General features: G+C 41.3%; 1 protein-coding gene across 3 annotated transcripts in view; it reads right to left on the bottom strand.

Annotated features, from left to right (window-relative positions):
• The window catches only part of INO80D (INO80 complex subunit D), a 45,672-nt gene extending 28,825 nt beyond the window's left edge, over positions 1-16,847 (bottom strand). For all 3 annotated transcript variants that reach the window (XR_011048751.1, XM_068407365.1, XM_068407366.1), the window contains exons 1-5: positions 16,576-16,847; positions 15,174-15,246; positions 7,276-7,371; positions 6,922-7,168; positions 600-1,348 (exon numbers count right to left, since the gene is read on the bottom strand). Coding sequence is in view for 2 of the 3 variants with exons in the window: in XM_068407365.1 (XP_068263466.1) it covers positions 600-1,348; positions 6,922-7,139 (967 nt within the window). In the remaining variant the exon portion in view is untranslated. The remainder of the gene's footprint in view (positions 1-599; positions 1,349-6,921; positions 7,169-7,275; positions 7,372-15,173; positions 15,247-16,575) is intronic.
• Between the last annotated feature and the right edge of the window lie 3,020 nt (positions 16,848-19,867).

The raw sequence follows: 19,867 nt of genomic DNA, 5'->3' as shown, positions 1-19,867 counted from the left end.
GGACAAGACTCCACCCCTCCAATTACTTTCTCTAACAGTGCTGCCCTCCTGCAATAATCTTTTGCTTTTGTTCATCCACATTCTGTATGAGCCCAGAACAGGCCCAGTCAAGAAAAATTCTCTTTTGTTCCAATTTTCCCAGTCAACTGGAAATTTGGATCTGCACAGAACGATGTACCAAATCTCCAGCCTTCTACTCGCACTGGTTTTATAATGTGCACTTGTCACATATTTGACACTCAATCTAACCTTGTCCACTCAGGTAGGTACAGCTGTGACACCTGCACTACGCAAGTTGCAAACCTGTACAATGTCTATATCATCCAAGCAATGCTTTCTACACCTCAGTTTGATTTCTCAAATGGTTAACAGGACATTAAGGATAATAAACAACAAAAATGCCACAAACCACATGCAATGGGTCCAGTCATTCCCTTCACAGAGAACAGGTCTGAAGAAACCACCAAGAGATTACCTAGTTCAGGGTTATTTTGTAAGGACCACACAAGAATGCAGGACAGGGATAGGAAGACATTCCCCTTCTGTCTTTTGGTTTCAGGTTAAAAAATAATCAAGCAGTGCATCTATTATCTACTCACCTAGATGTGGAAACAGATCAGTGTCCAGCTGCTGTTTTCGAGTGCACAGTTTCACCAGTCTCTGTAGCCGGCTCATGCAGGACGAGTGCGGAGAAAAGGCTGTGGCTTTCATGAGGACCCGATCAGTCCTTGGAGGGTCCGTGACAGGAGCCCTAGCAGGTGGCAGGAGAGGCAGAGGTCTCTTGTTAGACAACTGCCGGGCTTGTGCTATAGTGTGTGTGGTGGGTGCCACTCCCTGCATCGGTAGGCTGGTGTTCGGAGGTTGAGGTGACTTGCAGACTATGCCCTGCGGTAGCCCTGTCGGCTTTAACGAAGCTGATGAAGGTGGCAGATGGGAGTGCTGCTGCTGCAGAGGCTGCTGCTGCAAAGGTGCAGGAAGGGGGCTAAAGTGCTCTTGGCGAACTTTTAAAATCTCTGTCTCTCTCTGGCGCTGCCGGTTTTGAGCCAACTTGCTCTGCAACTTCTTCCTCACTGTTGCCCCTTTCTTTAGGTCATCATCCTCCTCGTTGAAAGCAAAGGGGTCTTCTAATTCTGTGTCCAGGTAGTGGAGAGGAAGCCTAGCCCCTGGAGGGGAGAGGGACATCCCATCCAGTCCATTGGGCATCTTCAAGGCCAGGGTGGGCACTGTCAGACTGAAGGCCATAGCATCCATCTGATGCCTGACCTTTACCTCCTCTATGGGGTCATTCTTTTTCTTCCTCTCCTTTTTCGGTATAAAGCCAAGTACCTGCAGGTGGCTGTTGCAGTACCTTTGAAAAGTAAAAGCAGTCAGTTACTAACTCAGCTCTTGTAAGTAAAATCTGAAGAAGACAGACATCACTAAAGGGAAATCCACACACACCCATCTCATGTGAATTCAGGTCAAAACACAAGAGGTTTTATAAGAAGTGTACACAACTGCTTCTAATACAACAGATAACTGGGGTGTTCCCAACCCGTAACAGAAAACAAAAACTTACACAAGTGACAATCTGTAATCTTAAGATATAAAACTCTTCAGTCATTATTCACCAGAGATTCACACACGACCATTCAAAATATTTACTCTCTAATAGGGGAAATACTCACAAAACAAAGCAAACAAAACAAATGGACTGTCTGATACATAAAACAGTAAGAACTCAAGCCATTAACTGATCATTTCAAAAGCTCCCAAGAAAAAGCACACTGAAGACTACTTTCTTTCTTTCAGCTGTTCTTTCACTGGAATTAGTTAACATTTTCATCAAGGCACACATTATTGTTATGAATTCCACTGTAGCAGGGAGCAGTTTCTTATATGGACAATCTCACTACAGAAACCTGCTGAGAAGGGTCACTATTTGCACTTAATGAACAAGTAGCATAAATATTTAAGTTCTGTTTTAGTAGTTTAACATGATGAATTTTGTAGCAAGAGGATCAGCTGCATGTTCTTCAAACAAAAATCTAGTTTAAAAGAAATTCTCTGCTGCTAGAAAATCTTCACACAATGCCAGGAATATGTTTACATACAATCCACAAATATGGACTTTAAGCTTTTCTAATATAAAAAAGCTTTTAAAGTCATGTTACTAAAAAAAAAAAGAAAAAAAAAGGAAAAAAGTCCTTGAAAGTCTGTCATGAGAATTAAAAGGAGAAGAGTTACAATTTATGACCACAGATAACATACTAAGAAGTAAAGAAATAATTTTTGTCTGATTAAAACAAGCAGGTGATAGAAATGTAGGAAGCATGATCTGATCCTTTTCCTGTTTCACACAGGCAGGCCCTCCTGCCTCTGTAGAATGCCACCAGCAATCAGACTTCTGCCCTTGCAGGATCCCATCTATAACCTGCAGCTTATAGATGAAAACAAAGATATGAGGAAAAACTGATGTCCACATCAAGATTTTAATGAACAAGCTAAGGACATATCCATGAAGGTATTCATGGATATGAATAAGGACAAGATAAGGAAATACACCATGAAGGTATAAAATCCAATCAGTATGAATCCGAGAAAAGTAAGTTTTGTTGAACAAATAGGTTAAAATGATATTATTCCTGGTCTTCAAGTAGAAAAAATAACATAAAAGCCCAAACCAAATCCCCAAAAAGGTTTAACACTTCACTTCAGTGACTTTCAACTTGCTGTTTCACCCCTAAAGATGCAATGTGTGAACTGCTTCTCAAGGGTCCATAAAAGGTAAAAAAGAAAAAGCACATTCACATATGCTCCTTAACGATATCCATACATGTAGTCTCTCGAGGAATCCACACCCATAGATTCACAAATCAGAAGAGGCTGAAAAGTACTGCTACTTATTATTGTCTAAATGATTTCTTTATTACATTAAGTTGTAAGTGATAAATAAATCTAAATTAGGCAAGCTGAAAGCCATCAACGTGTGGAGTCCTTATTAGAATACACTGGAATACTGTAAATTCATACTGAGAGATGCACTTCTAAAAATAAAATTATATAATGAGGGCTCAATAAAGCTTCCCTTAAAGTCAACAGCACTATTCCTATAATTAAAATTAAGCACTTTTTAAATATTTTGTTTGAACAAGACTGATGAGATCAGTTGGAACAGCACTTCTAGTATGACAGAAGGAAAAATAAACAGACAAGACAAACACAACAGAATTTTTTCTCCTCTTATTCCAATAAAAAGAGAGTTTTGCTCAATGTGAATGCTTCCTTTATACTGTTCAGAACTTAAATATTGCCACCTTGTGCTTGTGCAGGAGCAAGAAGGTAAAACTGGCTAGTCTGTTTTCATTGTGAAAACCAAAAAGAGAAAGCAAAAAATAGAAAATGTGGATAAACCTATGAAAAGGTAATCAGCTTGCTAACATTCTCTGAGTTTCAGGCTATTAAGAGTTTTGCTTGCTTGTTTAACTCTAATAAAGCTTTGGCTCTTACTATTGACCATACTGCACCACTGAAAGCCAACAGTATCTTATGCAGGCATCACTTCTAGACACAAACCCATAGATGTGAGGCTACAACACAATGAAAACATGGATCACATGCACTTGCAGACTCCAGTACACATTGACTTGGTTCTGTGCTTTAGGCTCTGTCTATCAACTGTCTTCCAGCACAACCGAGGCTGATACACCCTGCGCACTGGACTAAAAGGAGCAAGAAGCAGCTGGGAAGAGCACTTAAGTCTTCTCTGGGTAGAGAAGGCTACACACAAGCAGTTTTGGCTGGGCATAATTTATTAGCACCAACTCAACCTTGGCCTTGCCAGGCTCTAGCTGGTCCCATGCGGAGCCAGGCAGGCATGCACGCCTACTTCCCCGTCCTTCAGGTTCCAGGATGGCTTTTTAGTTGGCCCTGGCACCAAACTCTGACTTTATGCAGTGCTGCAGAGCCTGCTGCAGACATTAACTGACTCTGCTGGAACCAGTCTATAACCAGCTGAGTTAAGGCAATAAACTCTTTGGATCAGATGTAATGCCAGGGAAGGCACTAGTAGTTCATGCCCCATGGAAGGACAGATTACCAGGAAGAGTGGAACAGCACCTGCAAGTAGCACAGTCCCTTTCACATGGCTCTGAGCATGAAACCCATAGGGTCAAGCTGGCCCTACAAGAGTGAGTTCTGATGTGCCTCTTGGTGGCACAATTTGTCACTTTTATAACCTGCCTGTGAGTTATTCTCAGCTGTCAGTATCACACTGAGTATCTAATATAGTTCTTTTCCTCTTCCTTACTCCGTGCCAAAGGCACTTATTCTGTGCAGGTGAGGTTGAATGCAGTCAGTAGATATGGTAAGAGCGGACATCCCAGACTGGTACCACGTTCTGTCACTTATTTAAAGGAAGATCCAAATAAACTGGAGAGCATCTTGCATATTAACAAAATATTTAAAGATTCTCTTGAAAGAGGAGAATTAGAGATAAAATGGTATTCAACCCAGCTAAATTGTAATAACCCTATACTTAAAAATTAAGCTGAACTTCATTATCTATGCGTGTATTTGGATAAGAAAGAATTAGGAGACATGTATTCAGAGAAAATACAGATACAGAACCAATGTCTGTATCATCCCATATATATTCTTTTAAAAAACAAGATAGTGAATAGAGAAATTAGACTTCAAATAAGGCAATGAAGTCATGCACTATTAATAGACTTAATTCGCAGAATGTTAATGGTTAATACAAAATCTAATAATATAGCAGCATATTAAACATCCTTGTGGCTGGTAGCATCTCATTTGTCTGGGGTCAAGTGATAATTTTTTTTAATTATCTGTGGACAGACTACAAAGCTTTTGGCATATAATGCATGCATGCTGTTAAGACATTTTATTTTTTATAGTTTTTAAAAGTATATAAGAAGATAGCTGGAAGAGCATCATACAGCCTGCTTCTGATCATGTACAGTTACATGTCTAAAACTGTGACAAAATGACCATCTGACAGTAATTTTGTACACAGAAAATTAAAAGCTATGAGTGAAGAACTCAGACATAGCAAACATCTTTATACCGAACAGAGTGTGAAAAAAGTCTCCTAAGAAACAGACAGAGGTTTGCCTGCCAAAAAAAAAAAAGTTTAGAGCAGGCACACCCTTATCGCGAGCATTCATTGAATTTTATTGTTAAAATTAAACTTTGTCCTGAGAAGCAGTCTTTTAAAATATTCTTTCAAACTATCACATCCTCTCATTTGAAATTAAAAGTTTATTTTCTCCTTCAGACACCTGCTGTCCTCTTCAAGTACTGTAATGTGACACTCGACATGCAATTGAATTATTCTAATATAACATACACCAGATGTCATGACCACACTTCACTTTAACTTGAGAAAAATCAAAAAGAATAGTGTGAACTCAATTCAAGGTGTAAAGAAAAATCTCAAATTCCATGGGAACATATGAGACCTAAAAAAGTGTCATTAAGTACTATTATTTCTATTGTTTTTAAGTATGACCCCTGGTAAACAGCAACTCTGGCACAGTCAGCTCTTGCATCTGAAATTACAGCATACCATTTGTGCTAACAATTTCCATGATCATTTCTGCGAGCTTATTTCCAAAGAGCCTCAATTGTACAGTAGCGAAGAAACAGTCACCAACTGTCAAATTACAGCTTAAAGTTATTCATCTTGTGCCATTTGAGCATTTGCCCTACAGCTTTTGACAAACATTCATGTTTTTTCCTCACTTCATCAGTCTCCTCAACTGAAATGGCAGGTGAAGTGCAAGTTAATTTAGAGCACAGTCCAACTGTTGTTTCAGACAAGAGAGGGAGCTGTGAGCCGAGAAGGAAGTTATATGTAGGGCACAGTGGGAACACTGCTAATAATGCAAAAGGTTAGTGAATGGCAGCTAATAATGTGAAAGGTCAGTGAATAGTCGTTTGATTCTTTTTTGGCATATTTTGTTTATATTTTAGGTTAAAAAAATAGTTTCTCACAGAACAAGCCTCAGATAGTTAACACACACTTTAATTAAATACTGTGTTACTGGCAAAACCTGCAACAATGACTCTGAAAAATTAAAGTCATACATACCTGGCAGACAAATTAGACAAATGCTGCTATTTCAGCCCAAGCAACACCAATGAGACTGGTGTTCAGGAAATCTTAAAGAGCAAGGAAGAATGTCCTTGTGGTTACAGTATGGGCTGCAATTCAGGAAATCTGGTTTGAATTCCCAGCTCTAACAACTTGAAGCAGTCTCTTGAAAGGCATTTAATACCTGGGCACTTTGGGCATCTTCATTTGGGCAGGGAGGAGGAGAGGAAGGGGGGAAGCAAAGAAGAAAGGGAGTGGACAGCACTTTCCCAGCTGGCTCATCTGTTATCAAGTAATATTTATTTTATTCTAGTAATACAACACTATAGATCAGTACCAAATCACAAACACTGAATTGCAATTCTGGATTCGTCCCTATGTGTCACTGCTCCTCAAGCCCAGAACGTATGCCTTTTCAACTTCTGTCCTGAAAAAGTAAATGGAAGTGTGCTTTTGGCACAGCTGGCCAAACAAGCAGGCCCTTTTAAGAGCATGTACTGTGAGTGACAAAGCAAATTAATTCTAACAGCAGGTATTGTGTAGCAGGTTTGATCCACAGTTTATAGTGAATTTGAGAAAAGCAATGAACTCTCCCAAAAACCTCCCTGGGAGTAAGTTACTGCCCACTTTCTGAGTACTTGACTCGCACAGAAAATAAAATAAAGTTTACTTGTCCTAAAACAAAACCCTGAAAGGAACATCCTGGAATTCAACCCACTCAGGCCAGTTCCTCCCTCATCCTGAAACCAGGCAGCATCTTTAACGAAAACTCATGTCTACATCCCAGCCACGTCCCACTTTGCAGAAGGGTAACCACAACTCACCTACGGTCCTCAGATTTGGGGATGGGGTTGGTGCAGCGTTGGCTGTTATACTTGGCCACATATTCACATTGCTTGAAGGGGGCAGTCTTGTCCTCCAGAACGTGTCTGATGCAGAAGGCGTAGCCGTTAAGTCGCCTCTGCTTGCACAGTTTGGGGCTATATGAGCATAAGGGCTTATTGTCAACCTCAGAGAAGTGTATGTGTTTGCCTTCATACATCACGTGACTCTATTCCTTGTGAACATCAGCTGAAAGAACCAAAATATTAAGACAAATCACATAAGGGAAAAAAAAATGCATTCAGTTCTAGGTTGTGTGCTGCATTTTGGCAGGAAAGAAGGACCCAAAACAATACCTGATTTTAAATCTTCTGTACCATATCAATGTTAAGAGAGAGCCCCAAGGACACCACTATCCTGGAATGATGACGAATCAAGACGAAGCAGATTGTCTAAGGAAGATATCAAAAAGGTCAAAGTCAGTCAGAATAAAATAGATATTATTACTGCTTAATAAGTAAGCGGTCAGATGTAGCCACTACACCTGTGGTTCAGCTAGCATCCAATAAGCCAAATCCACTAGCACAATAGTTTTCAATCAGTAGTCACAGATCTTTGGAAACTGTGAAAGGACATCATTGGGGGAAAAAAATTCTACTGCCACCACACTTAAACATGTTAAACAAAACTCCACTCATCTATCAGAAAGTGATTAGGAGCTACAAATTGAAAAAGGTTAAGCGTCAGATTAGATCACTTGCTTTCAAGAATCAAGCTGAATGATGATTAACCCATTTGATTGCAGAGGTTTTACTTCAAGTATCTTTACTTACAAAAAAGCTGGCAACTATCCTTGCTCTGCAAAATTTTAATTTCATCAGGCAGTGCAAGAAAGCTTTTTTTTAAAAAAAAGCTTTCTTTACCACACCTGATGAACAGTATTCAGATCTTGTAGCTGCCCAGAGCTTCTGCAAGCATCAATATGCAGTCCTTCCTGAGGCCATCATGGTTCTTTAGAGCTTTTCCTACCTTTTTGTACTTATTTTAGGTAAATGGGGGCATTAATAGTGTCAGAGGCAGTACTCCCACTGATGTCAGGAGGGCTGAAATGTCATTTCAGCAAGAGGATGGGGTTTTTTCCTCCTGAAATAAGACTCCTACAGTGCAACAAAATAACAAATCCATGCAATCACAAGGTACTTTTTCATTTCCTAACACTATGGAGTCTTTGGCAATCATATTTAAAAAAAAAAAAACACACACACAAAAAAACCCAAAGCAGCTTCAAATAAAATTAACAGTACACATATTCTGCAGCTACTCTGCTACACCCAGCTTAGCTTGCAAAAGGCAGCTTTTATTCAGAAAGGCCATCCTGAAGCACTGGAATGAACTCTTTTGAACATGGTATATTCAGTACTCTGTTCAGTTTCACATGTGTTACATACCAAGCAAAGGAATGTACATAGAGGTGATATTCAGGAAATATGTAATAAATTAGAGGCATGTGTCACATTTACAGATTACCACCTCAATCAACCTACTTGTTCCCAAGGCCCGAAATGGCAAGAACACGACAACAAGGAGGAAGCCTACACAGACTTTGCAGGAAAGATGCAGTTTCCTCTTGTGAAGGTACAAGCCTTCACCTCCCACTGTACAGAAGAACCTTGAGAAAATGACAAGCACTATGGCATTGGGGGATCTCGAACAGCAACTTTAGGTCGCTAGGGCAAAACAAAACACCCTATCACATCTCTAACAGTAAACTGCATAAACCAGGCCTTTCATTAGCATATATCTAGCTGTAGAAGCAGAAGGACAGGAGACTACTAGAAATTTAAAAACACACTTAAAATTCTTGAAACAGTTGTATATGCACACGTGCAGCACACACAGCATACAGAATGGAGACGTGCTGCAAAATGTAACCAGCACAAGTGCAAGCGACCTGATTAATCATTTGACAATAACAAGGATCGCTTCGTATTTCCTCTTTATACCCATAGTTCCCTTTCCACGCACACACACCCAGGGGCAGGGGCCTTGCACTTTGTTTATGCTGGATAGGCACAACACAAGCATGGACATCTTCTCCACTTCCAATCACCCTTCCCAGCTTCTCTCAATGCATGGAAACACATGAAAGTACAGAGCACATACTATATATATTTGAAACTAATCATTGGAGTATGACCCTTCACAACACATCAGTCCTAAGAACAAAAAAGTTCATTGTTGGCTGTGCCCTTCAAAAACACAGAATGGGAAGAGGGAACTATCTCTTCTTTAGCACACTGAGAACCATACGACCCTTTCAGACACCTCTAGTTAAGTGTGTTAAGGCAGTTCATCAGTTCTATCAGTTAAGGCAGATACTGACATGCACTTCAGCATTATTCAGCAACAACGTGAAAGAAAAAAATAAATCCCATGGTGACATGCCCAGTATGGGAGTTGGGACCTGGGTTTGGGTCCCATATGTTTGAGAGACAGCCTCTTCTGTTACTATGGCAGAAAAAGTAATCAAATGAGTCTTAACTAAGTGCATCTCATACATAGAACGAAGCTGACAGAAAGCCTTTTGCTCTGGAGTTTCCTTCTCTTGACAGTTGACCAAAGCTCTTATTTGGTGGCACACTGGACAGGATGAAAAACTTGAAAGCCAGTGCTTCTTGCAGTTGGGTAACTCACATGCTGCTCTCTATTTCTTTCTGTTTTATTTACCACCTTCTTTTAAGCTACTGCTATCATGCTTTGCAGAGTTTTTGACGGATCAATGACCTTCTCCTCTTTTGCACAACCCAGCAACATTTCTTTTCTGAAGGTTATCAAGCAACACACCAAAGAAAAAGAGTTCCTCAGAACGGTTCCAAAGTAAACAGCAAGAAATGCATACCTGGTGTGCCGCCGCTAAGCTTCTGTAAAGAAACTGTTCTGCAGTTCCCAGCCACTATAATCCTGGATTTATTCTTGTGCCCCCAGTCTTATTTTTGGATTTAACTCATAATTAAGTCTTATTTTTGCATTTAACTTGACTGTGTCAAGGCAGGCATAGTATTTTACCTCTCACTTGTCTGAAAGATACAGGGCACAAATACAGTGCCATATGAAACATTTAAGCAAAAATACTGACAATAATCCTCAGGAAAACCAGTGAGCCTGAACATGAATTTTTGGGTCTATACATACACTAAGAGAAGCTAATGCAAATATAACCATGTTAAAAATCCTGATAGGAATCAATTAGTGCAACTACAGTGTAATGAACAAAAAGAAAGCTAATATACCTAGCAGCCAATGTTATATTAAAAAAAACCAACCCTACAGCAACTCTGTCAAACTTGCAATTATATCTTTATTGGTAGATTCCTACACAGAATCCCCAAAAGACAGCGGCACTATGTGGATACACTGACAGGATCAGAGACTGAAGTTGTACTTAAAAGAGATTTTTGTTTTTACTTCCATAGCATACCATACATACATATATATATATAAAAAAATAACAAAGACTTAAATCTATTCATTCTGATTTAATCTGATACAGTATTTTATTTTGAACAAAATATAGAGGGGTTCTTAAAAGAGCTTTTTGATGCTACATAAAAAGTAGCACAAGCATGGAATAGGCACATGTCACTTAACTGAAGAGAACTGAAACTACACTTAGCTAAATAGTGGGTGGGGGAGAAATTATTTTTGTCCCACAGGATTCAGTAAGAGATGATGGAAACATGGACTTCCCCTGGAAAAATCAAATGCTTAAACAGCTGTACTTCACTGCAAGAATATCAGGGTACAAAACTTTCTGGACGCTGTTACGGGTTTTGCATTTATACTCTACGTTGAAGCTGTAGAAACATTCAACAGAACATAATTTATGCCTGCATATGCTCAAACTGGCTTTAGCCACAACCCATGAATGAGAAACCAGAGGCTGCTTCTTGAGGAAGCTAAGTTTTCCTTAAACAACTGCTTATAAATGAAAGATTTTGAGCTAGTCAGAAGCAACAGAGCAAAGAAGAGAAAAGAACACAAAAATGTGTGCCATTGCCATGAATGAGGTTTACAAAAATCACGGTAGGGGATAAGGTCCATATAGAACAGTCATATACCATATCACACAATATTAGACCTAAGGGTATTTGATGAAGCTAGTAAGAGATTGACTCAAAACATATTAAAGAAGAACTTAATTTTTACTCCTCAGGGGTAGTGAATTGCTGGAACTTGCTGTCACAGGAGGCTATGGAAGCAGAGAGTATCATCAGGTTCAAAAAGACAATAGAAAAGTTCATAGACAATGGGGACATAAGTGATGTACCTGCTAGCATGCCTAATTTAACAAATACAGATATTGGAGGAGTAAGAAAAGAAAACACTAAAAAGTGGCTGGGCTTTCATGCTCTTCCTGAATAACATCACTTACTCCTACTGCCCAAGACAGAATACCAGGTTGGATCGACCCCTGATCTCATCCAACAGGGTATTTCTTACGTTCTTATGAGGTTACCACTAACATTTGTAATTTGATCACACATTCATTTCTCCTCTTCTCTCATTTTTCACTCCTGAGCAGCTGACTGGAAGAAAATCTCCCTCTGGCAAAACCCTATCTGGACATGTGAAGAGCAACAAACTCAGCATCCCAGCAAGGCTTTATAGGAAGGACAGGCAGGACACAGAGCAAAGCCACGCTCTGCGACATCATCACTTGGAGCAGAGCTACTTGTCCTGATGAGTGCAGCCACTGGTGGCCCATAAGACAACAGAAGGTGGTTTGCAAAGTGACTGTAACAAGAGAAACGAAAGACTTAAATACACACAGGTACACACCTGCAGAACCATCAATACCTGCTGTCAGGCATAGGAAGAAGCCAGCTCCCACCTGCTTTTAGTACTGGCAAGCGGGCATAATCGGATCCCTTGCAGTGCACATCAGCTCCAAGACAACAAAGCTGCAGCTCTGCACTCCACATATCCTCTCCCGAAACAGTTTCACAGTCCTTCAGAGCGGCTGGGAACAGTGTACCTGCAAACTCTGGGGGGGGAATCTTTGCTAGACCACACTGAGTAGCAGCATTATGTCATATAGAAATTTGGTACCTGACATCATCTGCAGTCTACAGAGAAGTTAATGGCCTAGTCACTATTAGAAAGCCTAAACCATCATATCCCCAAAACTCAATTGGTAATTTTGAGAAAACATCATGCTGAAAATACTAAAATATTTTAAATCACGTGGGTTGGATACATTCTTAAACGTATGCTCAGAACTTTACATTCAATGTACGTAAGACCCTTTTAGGCAATGGAATCCCCAAATGCATTCTAAATTGCAAGGCAATTATATGTCGGTGGTTAAAAGATGTATAATTAAGAGGACTGAGCTCAGAGCTTCACACATTGCATCCAAACAAAAGCCATGATTAAAGAGGCCTTAGCTGTGTTGTTTTGTATTTGCTAATACTAGCACAGATTTCATGTTAAATTGCTCAGTGTGTTCATGACATCTCACAGACAAGGTACAATCATCTACATAGGCTTCCAAAACCACCAGCTTGGGGACAAAAGTGGAACACATCTCCAAGAACCTCACCTTTTCCACAAACACAAATAGCGTAAATAGTAGTTTTGCTGATTCCTCAACTTGACCAACAAAGAACAATTCCCTGCCTTGCCACTGTCTGATGCTTTTGCTGACAGTAAATATATATATTTTAAGGTGTTTGGGCAACATGGAGTTTCATCCACTCAAAGATGAACAGAGACCATAAAAATCACTGCAGAGAGACACCCATTTAAAGCTATCTTACAGTAAAACCTGTCAGTCAGTATTAGTAAAAATTATACTATTAGAGAGAAAGCAAAACCATTCCTTTTTTCTATTTCATACTAAGAGACTTTAGGCAACTAGTACCTCTCTGTGAAGTGCTCTGTTCTACCAAGAGAAGCTGCACCACATCTAACTGTGGTCAACATCAACACCACAAAGTTATAACTTCTGTCCCCATTCTGCGATCTAACCATAACTTTGGCTTAGTTCTGGTCATTTAACAGCCCAATTCTCTACTACCCTCAGCTACCAAACCAAGCCTGCTGTAATTCTGGAAACGAGTCTTTTTGTAGTAAAAGCACCCAAACTGAGACAGAAAACACTGGGATGCAACCAAAGTCAACTACAAGAGTTCCTGTAGGGAACACTTTTATTAACTAGAGCACAATCCTTACTCAAGAAGACTGCTGAAGAGCCCCACACAAGCCAAGGTACTGCACACACATGTAAGTACTCTGACAAATCAAGGCACCTAACATGTTAAGATCTTACTAGACATTTTTAGTTACCACCTGGAATCATATTTTGGGCTACTTTTTTTCATATGTTAAAATCCACCTAGGAAGACAGAAGCAGCAACATGGTCCTCATTCTGCCTTTTCAGAAAGCTTATGACTTCAACTCTGCAAAAAGGCAGTTTATATTGCATAAGGATGTCTGATATATTAACAGAAAAGCAGCAGTATATTTTAGGCAGTACGGGTAATCTAGATTATGCTTCAGAATATAATGCAATAAATACAGAATTAAATTTAAGTATTATTCCTAATAATAATAACGGCTAGAGAACTTACAGACTTGTAGCAACTTTCAGTCAACAGCAGAAAACCTAACTAAAAGGAGGGAAAATGACTCTTTTTGTTCTAAAACTGAACAGGTTCTTCTTTTTGTTTTCCTACACAAAATGAATTTAAGCAGGAATTTTAATTTCAGCTGATTCACTCATTTGATAAATAGTACCTTAAAGAAAACATGACAGGACAGCCCAAAGCCTAAAAAACAACAAACATTTAAGACTCTAGGAATTTTAGAAACTTCTAAAGAGAAAAGATGTTAAGTAGGAAGATTTGTAACTGTTGCTAAGAGCACAACCCTATAGATTGCAATAAAATAATTTCCCAAGCATGGCTATTCCTGACCTAAGGTTCAAGACTGGCTCTGTATCTTGGGAAGTCTTTTGAACAACGATTTCTCTATTTGAGCAGAAGGTCTCGGGCCCTAGTCCTGCAATCACATCCTCACAGGCAGATTCCCGTGCTTGCACAGAAGCACACTTATTTCAACGTGCCTATAAACAGGCCCAGGTTTTGCCAGGGCGAGCGAGGCTGCAGAAAGACAGCCTTCAGATGCAGCAACAAATGGAACATTTAGGCCATTGCAACGTCGCAGAAATGCACTTTAAAATGTTATCTCAAAATATCAAAACCATGATCCTGAGAGAAAGCAGAGACTAAACATACCACAGCATACCTTGCACCTGTACTTGAACAAAAAAAAGGCTGTAAGTCCAAGTCTCTTATTTATTCAAATAACAGATAACCTGCACTTGCATATGAGGTTAAACAAAATACCTGTCTTATTTTTAGTCCCAATGCTGGAAAGACAAATAAGCTTATTTTCACACAATACAGGAATATCATTCTTGCTTCAGTGGAAATACTCAATAAACAAAATAAAGCAGTTGAGCTCCTCACAAAGCAGTGTTTTAGAAGTTATTACAATAAATTTGTGCCTCCTGAGGATTTACCATACTGGGAAAACGCAGTACACGCAACTCTGTAGGACCAGGCCGTACATACAAATTCATTCACTCATCATAAAATTACTGAAACATCAAAATAACTCCCACTAAGTAAATTTTGTGTTGCTTTCTGTAGATAATTTAGCTTTACAATTAATAAAGGTGGTCTGATGTACGTATGTATCACAAACAAATCACACAAAAGGCTGAAGAGAGCTGCAGAAATGCCAGCAGGTTGTAAGTGACAGCTTCACACACAACACAAGCGCTCCGGTTCATCAAGCAGCAGCGGTACCTCGTGGGTACAGCCTTAGCGTGAAACACCGCCAGGACAGGGATGCCCATAGGAGAGGGCACTCGACTACCGGGGAACGATGCGCTGTCCTAAATGTGCCCATTTTCTTTTTAAGTCTACCAAACCTCAAAAATTGAGAATGGGCTGAAAATAAACCTTAATCCTATGCTGTTAAGTAACAAAGTTAGAACTAACTATAGTTCTATATATTTTAGTCAGATGGCATAATATAAGGCTTTAAGGTTAGCGTTAGTATCATTTCCAAAATTGCTTTGAGGTTACCTGTACAAAGCCATTAACATTTTGAGCTAAACAACATATTAAGGAACACTTGACCAAAACTGGACACCTCCTGCATTAGAGACCGGAGTTATTTCACCTGTGCGGGGTGAAACGCGTTGGTGGACACAGTTCCAGTGGACTCGCTTCACAACTACCAGACGTTCTTCCCCCTGAAAAAAAGGATCCTTTCATTTTCAGCCCTGGGGGGCAGCAGCACCTCACAGGGACCCCCCTGCCCCAGCGGGACCCCGGCCCAAGGGGACAGCTGGGGTGCCCTGGTGGGGACATGAGAGGGGGCCAGGGCCCAAGTCCAGACACGGCCCTTGCTGTGTCAGGGCCACTGAGGCAATCCCCTCTCCTGGCTGCGGGGCCAGCAGGCTGTTGCCCCTGTCCCGCTGACACCAACCGGTCCTGGGTCAGCGGGGGTGGGTGAGGGACCCCGGCAGGGCTGAGGTGGCTGCCAGCCCCGGCACGTGGCAGGGCGCGAAGGCGAGGCCAAGGCAGCCCCTCGCTCCTGTCCCTCGCTCCCAGCTTTGGGGACCGATCTGGGGCCCCCATGTGCCAGCAGCTTGCGGGGGGGGGGGGGCCGCACACTGACGGCCCACACACCCCCCCAAAACCGCCCCCCCCCCCCAAAAAAAAAGTTGTGAAACGAATCACCCTGCCGCCGGCCCGGTCGAGGGGGACATCGGTGGGGGGAAAGGGGGGGAGACGGGCGGGGGGGGGCCGCGGCCGCGTCCCGGGGCGCCCTCACCCCGCCGGCCCCGTCCCCACGGCCACGGGCGCGGGGCGGGCGGCGGCGGCGAGGGGGGGGAAACACCCGAAAAACGCCGCGAAACTTTCCAGGCCGCGACCGGCGCGGCCCCGCACGCCCCGCGGGACCGGCACCGCCTCCGCCGCGGCGGCCCCGGACCGGGCTGGGGGAGGGGGCACCCCCCCCCGGCCACCGGCCCGGCCGCTCATTAAAAGTCATTTCGGCAAATTAATGCCGCCCCCAGCCCCCCCGTCCCGCGGTCCCCCTCGCCCCGCCGCTCCACGGTGGGGGGGGGGGGGGAGCGGCCCCGGCCGAGGCGCCCCCGCCGCCTCCCCCCAGCCACCAAGCTCCGCCGGCGGCGGGGCTCGGCCCGCTTTGGGCCCGGGGCCCGGCATGGGGGGCCCGGCGGGGCGGGGAGCGGAGCTGCCGGGCCGCGCCGCGCTGAGGCCTAGCGCCCCCCCGCCCCCGTTCTTCCCCGCCGCCCTTCACCTCACGGGCAAAGGCGCCGTGGCGCCGCACCCCGACCCTCCCGCTGGGCCCCGGCGACCGTCTCACCCCTCTTCGGCGCTCCTCTCGGCGCTCAAAAGCCCCACAACCCCCCCCGGCCTCCCTCACCCCCCGCTGCGGCCTACACCGCCCCGGCCGATCCCCGGCCTCGCGTAGCCCGCCTCCCCGCCCGCCCTGCACGCTTCGCACCGCCTGCCGCGCTACGCGAGCCCGGGGATGCAGGCCGGGCCTGGCTTACCTTTCCAGCTGCTTTTTTTTTCTCCTCTCTCTCCTCTCCCCCCTTTCCCTCTGTTGGGCTGACAGATCAGAGTTTCCTCCCCAGCAGAGGGACTGGGAATGGGCTCGGGCTCTGTGCTGAGGAGCTGCTGCCCCCCTGGCTCTGAGAAGATCCTGCTTTTTGTGAGGAGGAAGCTTTGGGGGCTCTTTTTTATTTTAAAACTACAAAGTGCTCAGAGGGTAGATGATTATTAAGGGGAATCCCTGAATATATTCTCCAGCAAAGAAGGCAGGGCTGCTGGGGCTGCTCAAGAAGAGAGCCAGCAGCCTCCTACAGCACCACTACAGGCACTGAGAGGACATAACATCAGAGAGCGGCTCCTCTGCCCTCCAAAACAACAACTTTCCTACCATCTTGGAGGTAGTAGAGAGGGAGAGAGGGAGGGGGGAAAAAAGTACAGAAGGTTTTTATAAAGTGGCAGTTTGGGGGAGGGAGCCAAATGGCCAAAACCAAATTTTTTATCATTTATGTGACTTTTTATTTTAAATAAAAATAAAATACAAAGGCGTGTGGCTGAAGAAATAATTTTCTTTATAACCTGTTAAGATCAGCTGTCTGGAAAAAAAATTAAAAGGAGGTACGGTAAAAAATATATTTTTAGTAACTTTGTTTTTCTTTAAAAGTTAAAAGATCGTATTTTTTTCCTGTAATTTATAAAGTTGATAACTTTTTTGTCGTTGTGTGATGGTTCTAAAAATTAATGTGTAATTGTGAAATAGTGTAACTTTTTTTTGGTACTTGTACTCTCAGTAGAACAGCTAAGATTGATGTGGGATAGTTTGGCATAACTGTACCATTACATCTTTCTCTCTCTCAAGGCATTGTAAGTAAAATTGAATGTACAGGTAGGAAAAAACAGCTATTTTTTAATTTTATTGTTTTTTTCCTAGAGTAGGCCATGTAGAGAAACTATGGGGGATTTAATGCAAGTGAATGGAACCTGTGATATATATCTGAGAAATTCTGCTAATCTGTCATACGTTTAGCATTGTCTGCCTTTCAGGAAGGGATGTGGAAAAATAAAGCTCATAGCAAGAAATTTGGAAGCAATAATTGAGTTTTGGTTTTAATGTTTTCAAAGCACTTTGCAGCCTTCTAAAATCTAGTTCAGCTCTTAAGTTACTGTTTTTATTTGGGGAGCTTTGTTCCTGATATTTATGAATACTATTATTCCTGACTTCTTTACAGAGTTGAGAAATGCTATTGATTTATACTACAATATCTTGTAATATAAAATAGTTGTTGTATTTTTCTTTGTTGCAGATGTTTTTATTAGATTGTAAAAAATATATGAAATGCCGTTAAAACAATGTGAGATGCTGTGGTGTATCTCTAGGTGAAGATGCTGATCACTGTACTCAGCAGACCTATGATAATGTTTCTTGGAATAGGATTATGCACAGCCCTGTTCGGAGATGAACTGCAAAGATGCCTTTTTATTTGTCCTGAAGGAAAAGGAAATAATTAGGAAACTAATGAGCTATACATAAAAAAAAAAAAAAAAAAGTTCAGTTTTTGCCATGGTAAAAATTATTGAGGTGGTATAGGCTAATTGAACTGCAGTCAGGCTAAGGTCATGTGAACGAAGGTATTTAATTACTTGGTATGTTATGAACCTCTGCCCCTCCTCTGTCGCATCTGAAATATGTTGTTTTAGCTCAGTTACTGTAATCTTTAAAAAAAAAAAATTATTCCTGAATTTAGATACATTCCCTTTGCAAAACATACTTTGGGAGTTTGCCTAGCTAGTATAGTGAGCGTAGTTTGTGTGTTTATAGTGTGTTTTTCATTTAGATAAATTAGTTTGAATTAAAGCATAATTAAAAGTCAGCTGGTCTTTGTGTCAAACTGTATTTTTTGTTTAGCAGGTATTTTTTTAAATTATGGCTAGGCTACCTAGCACATTTTAATAATCCAGAGTGTTGTGTTCTATGGAGTTATTGCACAGGAGGTGTTTTTCTGTATCAGATTATTAATCTATTAAATGCATTAGTCTGCTCTGACATTAGAAAAACAAAAAATAATCAAATATGTTGCTCTTATATCGTATTTGAAAATATTTTCTATTTTGTATAGAAGTAATGCAATAATCGGGGTAGTTTATAATCTTACCTGTCGTTATTGTGTGTTATGGAGCATGAAGTATAATGATTCTTTTTGTAAGATATTTAAACAAAAAATACTTTTATATCCTTTATCTAAAATTCATTACAGGAATGACAAGGATTACAAATATTGGTCATGTATGGGATGATTAAAAAAAAACCTTTTGAAATGTTACAAATAAATTGTCTCAATAGATTCAGAAATGCAACAAATGCAGCATAAACTAATATTTCCTTTTATTTTATTCTAAATAAATAAAGGACCAAATTCCCAGCCCCCAGTTTTGCAAGTGCTTGCAGGCCTGGTTAATAATTCAGAAGTGTTTGAAGAACCACTCGATACTTACTTGCATAAAACTCTTACCAAGTCAGTCGGGTTTTGCTAGAGTACCGAATTCAAGTTTCTGCACTAAGCAATGTCTTGTATCTAGCCCTACGTTAAACAAGAGAATTGCTACTTTTAACTGTAATTTAATAGTTCGGTATAATTCAACTACAATTCAAGTTAGTTCTCTTCACTGCACTATTAAGACATTTTTAGTGTTTTAGGAAGAGAGGCATACCGTGAACCACTGGTGTATACTGGGTCTTTCTGTGGTACTTGAGAATATCTGTAGAGCACACTGAGGGGTATCTTAGTTTTTTTTTTAAATGGGATGCAGATGATACAAGATGTTAGAGAAATGGCTATGAAAGCACTTGAGAACCTGAACACAGAAACAGTATTGAACCCTTTCTTTGGCTTACGTGCTTGACTGTGCTTGACTGACTTTAATCGGATTACTTGCATGCCTAAATTTAAACATGCATCATAGTAGCATTACACATTTTGGTGACATCCTGAGATCTATTTGATTTGTGTTAATTGCAAAGCCAGAAGCTTAATGCTAAGGGAAAGGAGAAACATTTTGAATCTAGTTTGGAACAGGAAAACTGAAACGGGATATTTTTTAGTGTCTTGTACTAAAATAAATTGAATCTTTTTAAGGAGGACAAAGTAAAGAGGAAAAATTCCCTAGATCTTAGTTACATGGACTATTGTGTAATCATTCAACAGAGAAATTAAAATCTGTATGTTATGGATGGAGGAATTTATTTAACAAAACTTTATTTACCTGAGAGGATTAAAAGGATTTGCTTTTCAGTAC

The sequence above is a fragment of the Nyctibius grandis genome, chromosome 9 (assembly GCF_013368605.1).
Source record: "Nyctibius grandis isolate bNycGra1 chromosome 9, bNycGra1.pri, whole genome shotgun sequence".
NCBI classification, from domain to species: Eukaryota; Metazoa; Chordata; class Aves; order Nyctibiiformes; family Nyctibiidae; genus Nyctibius; species Nyctibius grandis.
Note: the sequence above shows the minus strand (reverse complement) of the source record. Positions and strands in the feature narration are given on the sequence as shown.